Source organism: Pelecanus crispus, chromosome Z (assembly GCF_030463565.1).
Source record: "Pelecanus crispus isolate bPelCri1 chromosome Z, bPelCri1.pri, whole genome shotgun sequence".
Taxonomy (NCBI): domain Eukaryota; kingdom Metazoa; phylum Chordata; class Aves; order Pelecaniformes; family Pelecanidae; genus Pelecanus; species Pelecanus crispus.
In genome coordinates this window covers 86,011,382-86,030,023 of record NC_134676.1, presented here as the reverse complement: position 1 = coordinate 86,030,023, position 18,642 = coordinate 86,011,382, and the positions used below count along the sequence as shown (strand labels likewise).

The 18,642-nt window shown below is 44.7% G+C and overlaps 1 protein-coding gene across 4 annotated transcripts; it reads left to right on the top strand.

Moving 5' to 3' along the window:
• Nucleotides 1-239: 239 nt before the first annotated feature.
• ZBTB5 (zinc finger and BTB domain containing 5) lies at nt 240-18,642 on the top strand. 4 transcript variants are annotated; one of them, XM_075726527.1, is made up of 4 exons: nt 7,822-8,542; nt 8,885-9,225; nt 10,626-10,823; nt 13,669-18,642. In XM_075726527.1, exon 4 carries the CDS (start codon nt 13,673-13,675, stop codon nt 15,695-15,697), a length of 2,025 nt encoding a protein of 674 aa, XP_075582642.1. In that variant the 5' UTR covers nt 7,822-8,542; nt 8,885-9,225; nt 10,626-10,823; nt 13,669-13,672; the 3' UTR covers nt 15,698-18,642. The 4 variants fall into 4 exon arrangements, with proteins under 4 accessions (XP_075582645.1, XP_075582642.1, XP_075582641.1 ...); XM_075726526.1 differs by lacking the exon at nt 10,626-10,823; XM_075726530.1 differs by lacking the exons at nt 7,822-8,542; nt 8,885-9,225; nt 10,626-10,823 and adding an exon at nt 240-248.

The window sequence follows — 18,642 nt, the reverse complement described above, 5'->3', positions numbered from 1 at the left end:
GGTAGGCGGGCTCGCGCTGGCGCCCTGCCCACGCGCGCCGAGCGGAGCCGCTGCGAGATGGCGTCACTTCCGGCCACCGGCGCGGCCGCCGCAGCGCAGGGCCCGTGGGGGCGGAGCCGCGCGAGCGGGGGACGGGGCCGCAGGGCCGAGGACGACGGCCGTGCCCGGCCCTTCCCGCCGCCCGGGGCGCCCCGCCGCGGCCCTTCCCGCCCGGAGAGCAGAGGCAGCGGCGGGGGCGGGGACCGCAGGTGAGCGGGGGCGGGGGCGCTGGCGGGCCCGGCGGGCGGCGCCGGGCAAAGGTGGGGGGGCGGCCAGGAGCGCGCGGGCGGGGGCGCGCGGGGCGTGCGGCGGGTGACGTGGGCGGCCGGGCCGGGGCTGGGGCCAGGCGGGGCGGAGAGCGCGGCTGCTCCGGCCTGCCGCTCCGGGCAACCCCACCGGGCCAGCTGGAAGCCCCGCGGGAGGCGGAGGTGCCCAGGAGGGCGGCGAGCTGCCGGCGGGCCGCCCGCGGCCCCGGTGCATGCGGGAGAGGACGGCCGCCGGAGCCTGCCCGGCGCGGAGCGCAGGGGATCGGCATGCCGCCGGTGGTGCTGCAAGGCTTGGCGCGGCGGGGCCCCGCGGCCGTGCGGCGGGCGGAGCGGAGCGGAGGGCTGTGGGTGGCAGCAACGGTGGATACTCCGCCGGGTGGCGGGGAACGCGGTTCTGCTGTGCTGGAGAAGAACCCGTAGGACAGCACGCCGTCCCTGCGGGCCGGTGGGGGCCTCGCTTCTCCCACACCCGCAGCTCCTTTCGCGGGGTTTCCATCCACTGGGGACTCGGGGGTTCCGTAGGCCTGTTAAGGCGCGGGCTTGTGACGGCAGGGTCACACCGGCTAGTACAGAGCCCCTGCGGTGGTCGGGCGCTCCTTCTGCCAGGATCCCGTGGAACAAAGCTGGCGCTTGGTCTCTGTGTCAGGACTCCTTGAAGTGCGTTTGGCTCAGACCTGGTCGAGAGACACAAAACTGCGCTGCTGAGTGTGAGATGCTGCGCTTGACGAGGAATCTCTGGAAGGCCTTTTTGTTGTGTGTACAGTGGTGTTTGCGTAAGATACAAAATTAAACATCTGGATGTATTTTCAGCTACTGGAAAGATGGGACGTAGATGTTATCTTGAGTCTTGAGGGGGATGTAAAACTTGGATATTTCAAGTGATGTTAAAAAAAAAAAAGAAAAAAGAAAAAAAGGTACAACTCCATTCTTCCATACTGTGCCTTTCAGTGCATTCAGGAATGAGCACAGGAACAACAGCCTTTCTTATCTGTCAGTTAATGTTCTGCAATTTTCATATCTTCAGATGATGTGTTATAAATTAGGCTTTACTTTCTTGTACTTGGTGTAATTATTGAATCATAGTTCATCTTGTGGAGGACGGCATGCAGGTGGAGAGGTGTCGCGTGTACTGTTGGTATGCAGAAGTTGCGTGCACACCAGTTGCTTCTCTGGAGCGTGTGTGTGGTCTCTGTGGCATTGACCGAACTCACTGCCAGTTTTTCTTATGGTTGTGCTCACAAAGGCAAACCCTGCAGTGTTCAAGCTGGTAACCGTTTTGCACTCTGCTGTAAATCCGTGTGTTATAAAGGAAGGGTAGACTTGAAGTGGTCTGTGTGAAAACAGAGAAAGAAGTTACCATCTCTGAACTGACAAAAGCTCCTTAATTTCTTCTTCCGCCTCTTAAAAATTGCTCAGAAGGAATTTAGTTAATTCAGCGTAATACATTCAAATAATGTAAATTGTTACCCTCTAGTGTGACTTTTAAACCTTGATTGAGACAATGTTTTATTTTTAATTCTGCATTAGTGTATGCTTGTATTCGATTTCGTGGCAAGGTTTTGGTAGCAGGGGGGCTGCAGGGGTGGCTTCTGTGAGATGACACCAGAAGCTGCCCCGTATTGGCCAGAGCCCATTCCAGCCAGCTCCAAGATGGACCCACTGCTGGCCAAAGCTGAGCCCATCAGTGACGCTGGTAGTGCCTCTGTGGTAATGATTTTAAGAACGGGTAAAAACTGCTTTGCAACAGCAGCTGAGAGAGAGGAGTGAGAATATGTGAGAGAAACAGCCCTGCAGACATCAAGGTCAGTGAAGAAGGAGGGGGAGGAGGTGCTCCAGGCGCTGGAGCAGAGGTTCCCCTGCAGCCCATGGTGAGGCAGGTTGGCCACCCAAAGCCCGTGAAGGTCCACAGTGGAGCAGGTGGATGTGCCCTGGAGGAAGCTGCAGCCTGTGGAGAGCCCACGCTGGAGCAGGCTCCTGGCAGGACCTGTGGCCCCATGGTGAGAAGCCCACACTGCAGCAGTCTATTCCTGAAGGACTGCACCCTGTGGAAAGGAACCATGCTGGGGCAGTTCTTGAAGAACTGCATCTAGTGGTAAGGACCCATTTTGGAACGGTTCATGGAGGACTGTCTCCTGTGGGTGGGACCCCACACTGGAGCAGGGGAAGAACGTGAGGAGGAAGGAGCAGCAGAGATGAAGCGTTACAAACCGACTGCAACCCCCATTGCCTATCTCCTGGTGCTGCTCAGGTGGAGGAGGTAGAATTGTTGCGAGTGAAGTTGAGGGAGAAGGAAGAGGGGTGGGAGGGTTTTTTCTTTCCTTCTATCCTACACTGTTATTTATTGTCAATAAATTAAATTAATCTTCCCTAAGTTGAGTGTTTCGGATGGTGATTGGTGAATGACCTCCCTGTCCTTATCTCAACCCACAAGCTTTTAATCTTTCTCCCTCATCTTGCTGAGGAGGGGGAGTGAGAGAGTGGCTGGGTGGGTGTCTGATCAACACACCACAATGCCAAAAGAGAACTGTGCAGTACATTCATGTAGAATTTTTCTCTTCTGAGGGCAAAATGATAGTGTTAGAAGATGAGTCTTTGAAACGAGTTTCAGAAGATTGGAAGCAGGTAATTCAACAGTTCTCATTGGAAATATAGTAGTCATCTATTGAATCAGTTATGTGGATATAGTTATTTGCTTAGGCTGAAGAGGTGTCATACTAATGAATCCATTGTGGTGGTAGCAAACTAATGTTTGTTACTTCTATCTAAACCACTTGCTGGCAAAAGTAGATTTATTCATTACGCAGTTAACCCTAGTTTCATTGGGGTTAAAAGCTTAGGCAAAAGAATCACCAAGGAAGGTGGTTGGATGGGGCTGTTTAAAATTCTTGAATCTCTGGTAAATAGTGAAGTTGAAGAGCTAGATTTAGAAATGATTGCTGTGTTGAGCAAGAAGACATCATGCTGGCGCCGAGCTGTCTGTGGCTGCCCTTTCCTCTGGGATCCTTGCCTGCAGACCTTTGGTTCTGTGTGGTGTTTGTGGTTTCATTCATGAACTGGGAGTGATGGTAGGAAGGAGAAGCTGGCAACTGAGTTTCCTTTGCATTGCTGGGCATTCTTGTAAGAGGACAATGGCAGTGACAGAGACTGCCATGGTACCCTGAACCTCAAGAGAGGTTTTCTGAACTGATAAAGTAACTGTGAGTTCAGATCAGTCCTTGTTGATGGCAGTGTTTGTCTTTTCATGCCCTTAAATGGCTTTTTTGCCAGTTCTGTGTAGCAGTGTTCTCTGCTTTTCCCTTTGTAAATAAATAAAATTGTGATACTGCCCAAACAGCATTATTCAGGTGTTTCACTGTGCAGTGGCTAAAAACTCGTGCTCTTTGGAACAGCTGTTTTCTCATATCTAGATACAGTTTTTTAGCTTCATAAGATCAAGAATAGAATCCGTGATCATCTTTTGCTGTTTCTTATTGATATCTAGAAAACACTGTGCTTTTGTAAGTTGACCAGAAAAACACGTCAGCTCTTTTGAGAGAGAGACTGACACCTGTGAAAGCTATGGTACTGACCTTGAATTAGCCAGGAATTATAAGGAAACACTGTTCAGAATATACAGCAGTACAGGTGTGTTAAATAGTGGAATTACAACAAAGAAACAACCCCCCTGGTGACAAGCTGAGATGGCACATCAAAATGCAGGATTGTCACATTTCAGTCTCCTCCTCTGTGTCTTCCTCTGAACTATCACACTCTGCTGCAGGATCTGGAGACCGAGAGATACATCGCAGCGTTGGGAGGAGGTGAGTGGAAATGTGAGGAAGCAGGAAGATGGCCATGTCACAGGTAGTGTCCATTTCTGCAGATAACTAAGAGTGTCTAAGAAAAATCCAGCCTTTTTAAGGAAGCTTTTTGTTGCTCCTTTCAAAGATGCTCTTTGCAGCTGGCAGGCTGTGCTGTTACTGTTTATTAATGAGTTGGTGTTGCCATAGGTTGGACTATCTATTTGCAGTACCTTTCAGATGATGAGAAAATACAAAGCCATATGCTAATCTCTTATTCTGCTCTGGAGGGCTGATGCAACCAGCAGCAGCTTTTGCAGTGCAGTTTATCCTTTCTGATTCTTAGACAAGTTGTAACTCATCCTCCCTGACAATAGGGAGATAAACTGTGTGAGTTGAACTATATATAAAATCTAGCTAAGGAAACACCTCAAATGAGATGCTGTTCACTCAACTGTCAGTCATCAAAGTCACTAGTTGCAGGTACTTGTCAGACACACACAAAAAATGCCTTTCATGGCTGGCACTCACTGTATTGTTGCATACATGAAAGCGATGTAACAGTGGAGTCTAGTTGTATAGGTCAAATCCAGAAATCATTTTAACTACTGTTAACTAAAATTCCACCATATGTTCAGTTTGAAAACACTCTCAGAGCAGAGAATGGACACTGTTGGTGTTTCAAAGTGACAAAACTTCCTGAAGATGTCAAAGAAAGTGAAGACTTCCATTTCTTCCTGCCTCTACCCTCCCACCATCCTGCTGGGTTGTTAAAAAACCAATGTAACTGATAGTAGAAAGTGTTTTCTAAAATAATGCTCGTATCACTGACTGGTATCTAGATTTATGTTTATGCTTCAGGGAAGCTTTTTATGAGATGTATTATTTCAAGCACAACGGTTAAGCACAGTACAAGTGTATTGTAATGTTTTGTAAAATGTAATTTAAACTAAGAGGCAAACAGTTACTAATATTATATTGGCATGCTCTCAAGTTCTGGCTCTATGCCAGGGATTCCTGCAGGCTTGTTACCTAGACTATCAAATGCGTTTAAATACAGATTGTTGGGAATGCAGTTTGAGGTGCAAGTAATAAATTGTCCTTTGTGTATCTGATAAAGAAAAAATAAGTACCCAGTCTAAAGTTTTCAGTAGTGTATTTGTATGTGAGATTTCTTCTGATATCATTCTACTGAATAGTATAGTTGAGGCAGCTTTTGTTGTTGGTTTTAGTAACAGAAAATCAATTACTTTGCAAACTTTTCAAAAGCTTCTTCAGGGGGAACTTGAGGTTGCTTTTAATTTTTTTTGTTTGCTTGACTATGTATGTTTGACTTCTTGACAGTGGCTCAGGATTGCAGTGTAATCTAAAGTGTCCTTTAGTATTCGACATAGCAACAAAATTTTAAATAGACCATTATTCAGAGGTTTTTTTTTTCCCACACTGTTTTATAGTGAGTTAACTTTTTTTTTAAAGAAGCGAGAGAAAAGTTTGTGATTGTGCAGTAGTTTCAGTGCAAGTGTACTTAAATACTTGCCTTGTCCCAACTTGCTGCAGCTTAAGTATTAGAGCAGAGGGATTTGATGGAAAAAGGGGCTGTAAGTCTACAGAGTACTATCAATGCTAATCATTCAAGAAATAGAAAGAAACCACATGAAGAAATTTTTACCATTAAAAGTAGTAGAAATAAGTGCTAATAAAACCTGAATTCCAATGGAAAAATCTGTAGTTTCCCTTCTGCTGTGTGATTGTGTTGCCAGCTGTCTCTTGTGTTTCTACCTGCCTGGCTGGGTAGATGGCAGCACCAGTGCCTCATTCATAGCTGTGTGTGCAAAATGGCCAGCTGGCTGATTTTGAGTTTGGGTGTTTTGTGTTGTTTAAGAGAATAAGGGAATTAATAATGACTCTGTGAGAAGTAGTCCTTCTAAATGTGGCTGCTTCTGTAACCAGACACCAACTTCAATAAAAAATGTGGTAATTCAGCGTCTAATGTCCTTTGTTAAATTTGGTTGGAGTTGACAGAGGGACTCTGAGGTTAATAACTAATGGGAGATTAATAAACAGGCTGTGTAATTGTAAATTGTAGGTCTTTTTTCCTAGAATTTCAAAACACTTACACATCATCTTCCCAACTAGGTATTTTTAATCCTGATACTTTCTTAATATGGAAGGCTCAGTTTTAGAAATTTAAGCCTTATCTTCATCTGCATATATGAGGAATATTTTACTATGTGCCACCATGAATGTTCAGTTATGTGAACAAGCTCCTCTGCACTGCCCCAAGGGAGCCTGGAGAGGCAATGGCAGGAGCGGGAGCCCAAAGAGTACCCTGTGGGGCTGCTCCCAGGCTCACCCATGGAGCAAGCCCATCGCAGGCCACGAGGAGCACAGGGGCACAGGTGGGAACCCAAGACAAGGACCCAAAGGAAGGAGCACCCTGTCCAGGCCCTGCCAGGGCAGTCCCAGCAGAGCCTTTGCCCAGTGTCCCAGTGTGACCCATCACAGGTGAGTCGCAGAGCAGCTCTGTCAGACTAAGGGGGTTGCTGCTGGCTGCTGGGACAAGGACTTAGTACAGGATGCTTAGGGGAGGAACCAGAGGTGGGGCAAAGGAGGGGTTAGGGGATTTGAGGAGGAACATATGTGGAAATACAGAGCAGTAAGGGGATGAAAAGGGTTGGTTGCATGTAGCCAGTTGGCTGGTCAGTGCGCTTGCCTGGCCATGCCCTGCACCTGATCAGTGCCGTCTGTCCTGCTCCCAATTAAATTCCTTCCTGGTTCTGTCCTGGGTGAGGGCTCTCTGGTTGGTGTGAGTGCAGCCATGGGGGTCAAGCCACAGGGCAGAGGGTCCCTGTGTCCATGGGGCATTGACTGGAGCAAGTGCGGGTGTGCGAGTGTCTGATGGCCAGCGAAGATCAACCTGGAAGAGCCAGTGAAGTGGCCTGGGACCAAAGGGGTCCGTGGGTCCTGAGGGCAGCTCTGGGTGTGAGAGTACCTGTGTCTATAGGGGCGAGAACATGGGAGGGTCACCTGTGGGACTAGGGGAATCCTGGTTGGCTCTGTGTACCTGTGACGGTCTGTACTGCAACTGGAACCAGGCTGTGGCCTCAGGGGCCCATATGCCTGCAAGCTGGGGGTGGGGAAACTGGGACCCAGGAGACAGCTGCTGGGAGGGCCAGCTGCTGGAGGGGTCCACCTCGTATGCCAGTATGTATGTTCTCACAGGTGGACTTCCATCCTGCCCTGACAGAGAAAGCAGCAGAATGAGGTGTCTGTTGCTGCCTGTGTTTGTGTGGGTGCTGAGTATCTCTTGTGGCGTGTACGGGTGCTCTGTGCATTTGTCCCTGCTGGGAATGCATCTTCTCCCACTCTCCTTCTGGGACCTGGGGACATTTAGCAGCAGCAGCCTTGCCTCTCTTGGGCTTTTGGATCTGCTGTGGTATGTTTTCCTCTAGCAGTGAAGAGGCAAGTTAAGTATTTAAATATCTACTGAGCACACTTTTTATTCAAAGCTTAATTATCTTTTTAAGTGTATAATCAAAATGTTAAGGAGAAAATGCTTCCTTATTCATTTTTACCAAATCAATCTTCCATTAAAAAAATTCATAGTTCTCTCCTAAAACTCTTCCGAAAATACCAAAGCAAGCTGTAAAATTGAAAGCCAGAGAGGTAAGTGTATATGAAACTACACCTCCAGTGACTTGTTGTTTAGTGCCTTCCCCAGCTAGAGGTGGCATCTGAATATTTAATAACTCTTAATTGTTTTTTCTTCAATGAATCTGTGTAATGGCTGTTGAATTCACACGTACTTGCCCATGGCAAGGAGTTCAGTAGCTTTACTGTGCTAGGGGAAGGAGTGTTTCTTTGGTTCTGACCCCGCTGGTTTCATTTCATAGGCCTTAGTCCAGGGACAGGCAGAATAGTTGTTTTCCAGTCAGAATTCCATGGATTTTTTTTTTTTTTTGTTGCTTGCCTTTAAAATTTTCATGCCTCTGACTATTTGTGTTTATAGTAAAACTACTTGTAGCTAAACAATTTGATATGGTTTCTTTTCACTTGTGGTCATTTGTTTGATTATAGAACTAAGCTGTTTCCCTTCCCGCTGCTCTCCAAAAGGCCACTGGACTCGATGTCTGCTCTTTGTACGACTGATGGCTCCCCTGAGTCCCATTGACTGGATCTGATTCAGCAGAAGATTTCATCTAACATTCTCTGGGTCCCCAGGATGTTAACTGGAACTGGCTGTGAGCCTCACAAAGGCGGCAGAGACTGGCTACTGAAACCACTCGCTACTCAGTTGGGAGCGTCTCTGTCCTTCATCCCAATAGGCATTTGCACACCATGTGCTGCGATGCCACCTGTCATGTGCTGGAGATGTTGGGTCATTTGACAGGGGAATGATGGGGATGTGCAGCCCACGGGTGGTTCAGGGGAGTCTTTAGGGCCAGCTGTTGCTGAAAGGTGAGGTATCACCAAAGCAGGAGGGGAAGACAGACCAAATGTGCGTATCCAGAAATAAGTCACTTATATATATTGACATTGACTTAGACACGTTACATATATTTCGTAACCTGAAGTAGTTGATTGTCTCACTGAATGTGGTGTGTGCATAGTATGCAATATATACGACTCAAATGTAGTTTTATAATTTTCAGTTGGTCTTGTGTAAGATCTCAGCTTCACTGTGGGGACTGTGTTTGTTGATTCTGGTTTGAGGACTTCAGCCTTTATGGTGTAGTAAAAGTTAAATACCAAACCAAATGAATGTTACTGGAAGCAAAACTGGGGTTTGTCTTGTTTCAGGTGCACGAAGGATGCAATCACTTTTTGTGACTGTAAGCAAGGACTTTCTCTGAATTCTGAATCCCAAATCATGGGTCAAAACGACGACTCTTGCCTGTTTTCTCTGGTTCAAATACATATTGCTGCCTGGGCAGAAATACCTTGGACCACCCCTGAAACCCATCTTCCTTTCTGGAGTCCAGCTCAATCTTTTTGCTGATGTGAAATCCTGTCCTCATGCAGTTTGGCATTTTCCACCTCCAGTCTTCTCTGGATGTTGGTTCGAATGCATTACTACGTAGTCTTCTGAAGCATACCACCTCCTGGGATTGGCTTGATAAAGGCAATGCATGAGCTCTCAGGTATTTTGTATGTTCTACAGTGCGTTTCCTAAAATGACCTAAAGCAGTGTGCAGACTGGGAACTGCTTGGGTGCTTGTGAACAGCTTGCTTCTGACAACCCTTGAAGCTGGAGCAGTCTCTGCTGGGCCCTGTGCTTTCTGCAGTGAAGTTACAAGTGGAATGATTTTGTTCTTGGTTGCAGATGGGGCACAACAAAGTGCTCCCATCTTAGCTGCCTTTGTAGGTGGTGGTGGTTATGGTTCAGCACTGCTGCATTTTTGGGAAGTCACTGTAGTTAATGCCATGGCGTCCTGCAGTTCTGGTCCTTAGGAAAGCAGATCCCTTGGCTTTCCTGGTGTGGTGGGTGCCTGGTGTTTTTCAGGGTGTCTGCTGGTGGGCTGTAGCATTGTACACTATGTGGATCAGCCCTGCATATAGCCATACAGCTGTGAAATGGTTCCTTGGAGCTGTCATTCTTAACTGGGGAGTGAAGTGAAAAGAAAGTCAACCAACATCCAGGCCCCCCAAGAGCACACTGTGGTTATAGTGATGGTTCTCTAAATGGAGCAAAAGAGAGAGTTTCTTTGTTGCTCTGGCACCTGTTGTTCCCCCTGCCCCTCCCCCCTCCTCCTCCTCCTCTCTCCAAATTCCCCCTAAATCCTGTATTTTAGTCCTGTGAAGCCAAGGGTGGAGTGTTATCTCTGGCATAACACCTAGACCATAACAGAGGTGAGCAAAAGAAGATAAATTAATTGTTTGTCAGTGCCCTCTCAACTTTTCAGAGATGCCTGTCCAGAGGGCAGCTTTTCCTTACAGAGGTTGTCCGTGCACGGTGCTTGCAGGAACAAAGAAGAGCGTGAGTTTAACCAGATGTGCAGGAGCAGCAAAGGCAGACAGCGACATAAGCAGCACTGCTCACAAAGCAGCCCTGGCCTCTGCCACATTCCAGTCCGCTCTTTTGTTCCTCCCGACTCCTACAACCACCAGGAAGCATTTTCTCACTTACTCTTGTGTTATACTTCTCTCAGAGAAAGTGTGTAGAAATGAAAACTTTGCAATTCCAAAGTTTGTCTTGTTTAACATTTTTTTGTTTGAAAATATCATCTTATTTTTACTGTCAAATACACATTGGTAGTGAAAGATAAATAAAATCACCTATGATCTGTATTCCTATTTCTTATTTGAAAGAAAGCATCAAACTCAAATTCTTCTGGTTTATTACATAACTTCATTTATAGGGATAAGGAAGACTGTGACACAATACTTAATTGCATTATGGTGCTTATTTCAGGCATTCAGGCATCATAGCTTTATTGCTGCCAAATTAGTGGATTTTTGATGCCACGGTAAGCCTGGACGCTCAACATTGCCGGAAGGCATGAAGTGTAATTTTTTTTTTTTTTCTTTTTAAAATACACAGGAAACAATTGCAGTTGGAGGCAACAGATCTTTGCCAGCAGAAGTTTTGGCTTTTCAGTGTTTAGGTAAAACTGTGGTTCTTTGCAAGCCTGTCTCCTTTGGAGAGCGGCATGGTTCTTTGTCTGGTGGACTGGGTGGTGAAATCTTCCTCCAGCAAAGACCTGCAAAGTGTATGTCGTGTGCCTTAGAGAAGGAGGAGGTGGGTGAATGCCAGCTGCCTCTCGGCTGGGGAACAGCAGCTGCTCTTACATTAGCTCCAGCCTGGCAGCTGAGGCAGGCAGGGCCTGTTTTGTGAGATTTTTTTGATGACCTAAATGGCTTTAGTCTTTGTGCTTTTATGTTAGTTTGCCACGTCTTCTGGCATGAATTCAGATCTCTTTGCCTACTATACTACTGATTCCCTTAATTTTCTGTAGCCTGATGTTAGTCCAAGTGCAGCAAAAGCTGCAAACTTGAGCACGTCCCTTTGTCCAGGTTGCCCCTAAGAGATTCATAAGCCTGGGAATCAGCAAATCGTAGCTGTTTATCCCACAGCAGTGTCCATAGTAGCCTCAAGACAGGCTAAAAATGGAGAGTATCTGCATCTAGGGCTTTCCCACCCGATAGCTGGCTGTAGTCTCCTGTCCCTGACAATGCAAAGCTTTTGTTATTTAGTGACAGGTGTTACAGGGCACAACTGCTCTGCCTATCCGTTCCCTAGCTATTGGAGACACTGGCAAGTTTTGACTGAGGAGACTAGTATTTTAAGTCCAACAAGGTTTATAGCTGTGGGCCTAGTAGAAAAGGGGAGCTTAGCTTTGTACCCTCGCTGGATGGAGAACTGGGCATGTGTTCAGTTCGTGCTTGTTCTGCTCTGCCAGTGGATGGTGTGACTGGGAAACCTTGCTCAGCCCCAGGCCTAGCCTGAGCTTCCTCTGGCCTGGGGGGATTCAGTGTGATGGGGTGCAGCTGGGGAGCAAGTGGGGTTATTGTGCAGGGAGCAAGGGCACACAGGGCATGTGTTGTTTCCTAACAGGAAACCTAATCTCATGCTGCTTGCAGAACTTCTGAACTAGTTCAAAAGATGTGTATCCTTTATAAAAGAGGATCGAGAATCCTTCCACTTTCCCTTGACATGTTAATGGTGATAGTCCAAGGCTGGGGAACATTGCAGATGTACTTTCTAGTTTGAGCTGAGTTGCTGCTGGAAGCCCATAGAGTTTCTGAATTCTATAGCTGCCTGCTTACATATGGATAAGTGTGTAAATCCATCAGTGACCTTCTGTGTACTGCTTGGCTTTTGACCTTTACCAGCACGGTCTTACAGCAGTATGTGTCTTGAAAATGGTAGTCCCTAGTCTGACCTGCATCCCATTCTGCCTTTTGCCTGGCAGCAGAGTGCAGAGCTTTGAGCTGGTGCAGGCTGTGTGCTTCTGCAGGCTGAGGGAGCCTTTGTTGCCATGTGCTGCTGTTGCTCCATACCTGCAATCTCGGGAGTTGCTCTTTGCATTTCTGAGATTTCACTTTTTCTGCTGATCCTTCCAAGTAAATAGTTAATCTATGTCCATCCAGGTGAACAAGATTGAAAAAATATTAACAACCTACATCAACAGCTGTACCTGTTTTCCTCCAAATGAATGTGTGTACTTGGCAGCCACTGTCTCTGGCCTGAGCATACCTTCTGAGCAAAGTCGTGAGAAGTGAAACACCTGTGGAGAGTTTGAAATACAAACATTATTTCTGAGCAAACTTTTCTTTACTGGTCAAAAGTGACTATGGGAAGATTTGTATGCAATTTACTCACATAGCTTGTGACTGTGCAGATAGGCAAATAAAGCATATGGTTTGTTCACAATGTCTGCATTTGAGGACAGAATTTCCAAATTGGCAGATTCACATTTGATACCTCTTCAAAAGTATAATTCTTTCTGTGTGACCTTTTATTTTAGCTGCTTTACACAGTCTTCTTGTGTTACATGATACTGTGCTATTGCTATTGAAAAATAAATGTGAACACAAAAAGGTGTGTGTGTATGCCCCATACACGCAACCTTTCTGTTCCTCAAATCTTATACTTTGTTGATTTGTCATGAGAAAAAGTAGAGATATCACTGAAGGTCACCTATTTAGTCTTAAGGTGAGTCTACTAAGATTTGACTTATGTTCTGTTAACAGAAATTTAAGAAAAAAACACCCCTGAGTTTGTCTCATTGAGTAGTACATCATTTTGTCAAAAGCTTCCCATAACTTCCTTATTGACCAAGAAGGTTCATAAGAAATAGCAAGTACAGAGACAGCTCTTAACGTTGGCAAACTTTTCTGTCTTTCTACCATTTTATTTATTTTGTGGGAAAAACAGAGGACTTCCAGTGCATCCCAGCTGATAAACTATAGTGAATAAGAAAATTGTATTGCACTTCTGATAGCTAAAGGTGGCAGTTTGAGATAAGAGCTGACCACTTGTTCCAGTGCAGAAGTGTCTCCCTTCTTTTCCATTAACTCTCTTTTGTGTGTTTCTGTGTGAAAAACAGATACTTGAATGACAGTTCTGCACAGTAGCTGAGAAACTGTGCAGAAAGTCATTTGCAGAAGGTGAAGCTGGATTAAATGAGATGAGAATTAAAGTTCAGACTTTTCAGTGGGAGGTTATCTAATAATGTGAGCAATTTATCAAAGGTTGCAGTAGATTATTCACAATTAGATTTTTTTAAAAAAACAGGATTAAATGTTTTACTAAAGAGTGTGTTTTAGTTTGGACAGGAGCTAATGGAGGTGAAATGACCTGCATTATTCAGTTTGCAGCAGAGCTGCCTGTGACGTGTCTGATGCTGAGGTGGCTGTAATACTAGGTCAGCTCCATGACAGAATCTGTGTTTTCTTCCTCATCCTCCTCTGCAAGATTGCCAGCTTTGATACAGTACCAATGTGACAGTGGTAAATTAAGATCAGTTATTGTTCATCTGTCTTTCAGCTATCATCTTTCATTTTTAAACCCAGTTTCACTGTGGTCTGAATAGAACTTCAGCCATTTTTAATACTATAGTTTCTTCTGTTTTGTTTTACAGGATCATGGATTTTCCAGGACACTTTGAGCAAATCTTTCAGCAGCTCAACTACCAGAGGCTTCATGGCCAGCTCTGTGACTGTGTCATTGTGGTGGGAAACAGGCATTTCAAAGCCCATCGCTCTGTTTTGGCAGCATGTAGCACACATTTCCGAGCTCTGTTTACTGTAGCAGAAGGGGATCAGACTATGAATATGATTCAGCTGGACAGCGAAGTGGTGACAGCAGAAGCTTTTGCTGCTTTGATAGACATGATGTATACTTCCACACTAATGCTTGGGGAGAGCAACGTTATGGATGTCTTGCTGGCTGCTTCTCACTTACATTTGAACTCCGTTGTTAAAGCATGCAAACACTACCTTACTACCAGGACGCTGCCAATGTCTCCACCAAGTGATAGAGTTCAAGAGCAAAATGCACGCATGCAGAGGTCTTTCATGCTCCAGCAGCTTGGACTGAGCATCGTGAGCTCTGCGTTAAATTCCACTCAGAGCACAGAGGAACAACCAAATGCTATGAGCTCCTCAATGAGAAATAACATCGAGCAGCGCACTACTTTTCCGATCCGTCGTCTTCACAAACGTAAACAGTCTTCTGAAGATCGGGCCAGACAGCGCATCAGGTCTACCATGGATGAGTCTGTTTCTGATGTGACTGCAGAGAGCGGGCAGTCAGTAGTTCATTCACGGGAAGATTTCTTCTCACCTGATTCACTGAAGATTGTGGACAACTCTAAGGCCGATGCTGTTGCTGATAACCAGGAGGATAATACTATTATGTTTGATCAGTCTTTCAGTGCTCAGGAAGATGCTCAAGTGCCCAGCCAGTCTGACAACAGCGGAGGAAACATTTCACAGATGTCCATGGCATCCCAGGCAACGCAGGTGGAAACCAGCTTTGACCAGGAGGCTGCTTCTGAGAAGAACAACTTCCCATGTGAGAATCCAGAGGTCAGTCTGAACGAAAAAGAGCACATGAGGGTTGTGGTGAAGTCTGAGCCCTTGAGTTCCCCAGAACCCCAAGACGAGGTGAGTGATGTCACTTCCCAAGCAGAGGGCAGTGAGTCTGTTGAAGTGGAAGGAGGAGTTGTGAGCGCAGAGAAGATAGAACTGAGTCCTGAGAGCAGTGATCGTAGCTTTTCTGACCCACAGTCCAGTACTGATAGGGTGGGAGACATCCATATTATGGAGGTGTCAAATAACCTAGAACACAAGTCTGCTTTCAGTATCTCAAATTTTCTAAATAAAAGCAGAGGTGGTGGCTTCAGTGCTAGTCAAAACAGTGATGACAACATTCCAAATACCACCAGTGACTGCAGAATGGACAGTGATGCCCCTTATCTGATGAGTCCAGAGTCGGGGCCTGCTGGTGGCCATTCATCTGCCACTGTCTCTCATGTCGAGAATCCATTTAGTGAGCCTGCAGACTCTCATTTTGTTAGACCAATGCAGGATGTGATGGGTCTCCCCTGTGTACAGACTTCTGGGTACCGGGCAGCAGAACAGTTCAGCATGGATTTTCCACGATCGGGCTTGGGCTTGCACTCCCTGTCAAGGGCAATGATGGGGTCAGTAAGAGGTGGAGCCAGCAGCTTTCCTGGCTACCGCCGCATAGCCCCCAAAATGCCTGTGGTGACCTCTGTCAGGAGCTCCCAGCTGCAAGATAACTCATCCGGCTCCCAGCTTATCATGAATGGGACCACTTCTTTTGAAAATGGGCATCCGTCGCAACCTGGTCCACCACAGCTGACGAGGGCATCTGCAGATGTCCTTTCAAAGTGCAAGAAGGCCTTATCTGAGCACAATGTCTTGGTTGTAGAAGGTGCCCGCAAGTATGCATGCAAGATCTGCTGCAAGACGTTTTTGACCTTGACAGACTGCAAGAAACACATCCGTGTGCACACAGGAGAAAAGCCTTACGCCTGCCTGAAGTGCGGCAAGCGGTTCAGCCAGTCCAGCCACCTGTATAAACACTCCAAAACAACCTGCCTGAGATGGCAGAGCAGCAATCTGCCTAGCACTTTGCTTTAACCTTCTCCACCCTGGGCCTGAAGGAGAATGCCAGTGCAGACATCTAGCTCCCTGTAGCACTGCAGGAACATGAACACTTATTTTCTTCAAGGCTGCAGGCTCAGAGGCTGCTCTTGTTGGTCAGTGAACATTTACGTGTGATTGTGCCACACACACAAAAGTCTTGGTTCTGTCAATTGGGGATATTACTTTACCTACCTCACAGGGGTGTTGTGAGGCTTAAACAGCTGTAAGCAAAGAACTGGGAGATCCTCAGAAGTCGCACTCTATATGTGTGAAGTGTTACTATGATGTACGTTCAGGCCTTGGTCTGATGGGGATACAATCCCTAAAGCTAAGCAGTTCCTTTGCAGGGCAGAGGGGTGAGAGCGTAGTTATCTCATGAAGTAGCACGTTTCAAGAATGAGAAACTGAAGTGCAAATTTCCTCTTTTTTTTTTTTCCTAAAGTATTTTGTAAAAGTGAAAGCATTTAAATAAATGACCTGTAAAACAAGTTGCTGCATTATGTATGGACAGTAATGCAAGAGCTGTTTACTGTAACTAACACAAACTGTGTATCTTTAAAAGAGAAAACCAACTTTGGATGCACCTGTCTGACATAATGCTTTAAAATATGCTAATTATAAAACTAGTTCTAGGGTTATGAATGTATGTTTGGCTGTTTTGTAGTAAAGGACACTGTGTAATGAAGGTGCTTAAATTAAATCCAAGACAAGTAACTTTTGGACTGCCAGATGTATGTATACTTTGAATACAGCAAGATCTAGATGTTTGACTGATTTTTTTTTTCTGTAGAAACTTGTATTAAGTGATAAGTGAAGTACTGTTTCTTGTTCATGCTATTCTTAGCAGTATTTTAACCAATTTGTATCTCCTATGTTAAAATTCTATATACACAGAAGTCTGAAAAGAGCTTGTCTTTGTCTGCTTTGTTATTTTGAAGGAAAGAGATAATTTGTGATGGCTTTTTTTACTGTGTAAGATAGTCTCTTGCTGTTTCCAGATGCTGATAGTCAATCTGATCCCCATTGTTGCGTAAGCATGTTGTCCTTTTCTGACACTTATCTTCAGGCTTTAATTTCCTCCTCTGTACGCTTACTTTCCTTCACAACTATGAATTGTTCCTCAGATCAAGCCAGTCAGGAATGAGCCTCATTTGCCATATTTATTTATGTCTCTCTATAAAATGTAGTTGTCAAATCCAGTCCTTCCACTTAAAGTAGTGTCATAAATGTACTTTTCCACATAAATTAAAAAAAATCTAACAAATTTAATTTAAAAAAATAGCACTGTACACTTTGTATAGCAGAAATTCAGTGATCGTTATTCTTCAAGTGAATCATGTAAATCTTGTTTTAATTTCCTCTTCTTTGATACCATTGTAACTAATACTGTCTGCAGTCTTTTTTTGTTAAAGATGCACATGAACTAACTACTGGCATTCAGCATTATTAGGTTTCCAAATAAAATTTTGGAGCACTTCTGTTGATAAATGTTGCTCTACCATGTAGGAGCTGGGTCAGGTCTACAGCATGTCCATTCTGCTCAGGAGAGACAGAGGATTTGCGTTTCCTGGTATCTAAGTTAGAGCAACAGCTTTCCATTAATATTAAAAAAAAAAAAAAAATTGCAAACCTTCCCCTCTTTATTTTATTCTGTATAGCAAATGTATCCTGTGTGATGATATTCAGCAGTTTTATGGAGTTCGTGCTACCTAATAGTTAGCTGCCTTAAACATCTTGGATTTATATTTGGATAAACTGAAGATAAAATCCTAATCCACAGTCCTGCAGGTCATTTAACAGGATGAACTATCATAACTTCTGAAGCACAGAAACCAAACGGTCATTGTCAGACCAAAGGAAACATGGAAATCTTTCTGTACTTGGCTTTACGTGAAACAGTAGTCCACTAATGAAGAAATGTGTCTTCATCTCTAATTACAGCACTTCACATTAAAAAAAAAAAATGCCAAATGTCTGTCAATGTGTCATTTGCACCTTGAACATCCAAGGTAAACAGGAACATGGAAACATAGTGAATGATTGGATTAATTCCTTTAAAATGTTAAGATTTTGTTACAGGATTTATTTAATGGTCATATTTCTGGCTCTTGATTTTATAAGCATTAAGGAAATGTGCTGCAATTTTTTTTAAAGCATTAGGATATGCCACATTTTGTTTGATAATAATTTTGATATCAGGAGACTAACAGCATTGAGCTATACTAAACAATCTCACTGAAACAACAATAAAATGCAGTATTTTATACTTTAATATTTTCTTGTGTTGCGTTATTAGTAATGTTGATTGTTTCATCTTCCTTGCATTTCTAGTGTTTTGTTTTAAAAATAGGGGGGTTTTTACATTTTCTATCTGTTTCTTATATCACATCTGAATTCCTTGAGTTCTTATAATGCATAGGAATAAAGCATCTGAGTAAAGAGATTAGAGAAATTAAAAACTAATATGAGCAGATAAACACATTTAACTGTACTTTTGATCTGTTTTATAAAAATTTTAATGTCATTGTGAAATATCAGACCTTGCGCAGGAGGACTTCTGTCTTTCTTTAAGAAAAAATTCAACTTGGAGCATTTTTGGAAGTAGCAACTTTAAATTTCATTATTCATTGACATCTAGTGCATCTGGAGGAGCACACTGCAAACCCAGGAGCCTGTGGCCGGCTTGTTGCTTTCCTAGTCTTCCAGTATGAAGCAATATCTCAGAATGGTATCTCCACTTAGCTATCCCCTACTGTAAAATGAGAGTACCTCACTTCAAAGCCTGGTAACATTGTCAAAGAGCTTATCACCCTGACTTTTGTTCAAAATTTAACTTCACAAATGCTACAGTGAGATCTCATGTGAAGATGTCAGTATGTTAGTATTATGAAACATCTGAAAATAAACCCTACATTTTTGTGCTGCTGTGTCTGACTTGA

Coding starts and splice junctions, on each gene's coding strand:
- ZBTB5 (XM_075726530.1), top strand. CDS start 13,673: ATGGATTTTCCAGGACACTTTGAGCAAATCTTTCAGCAGCTCAACTAC.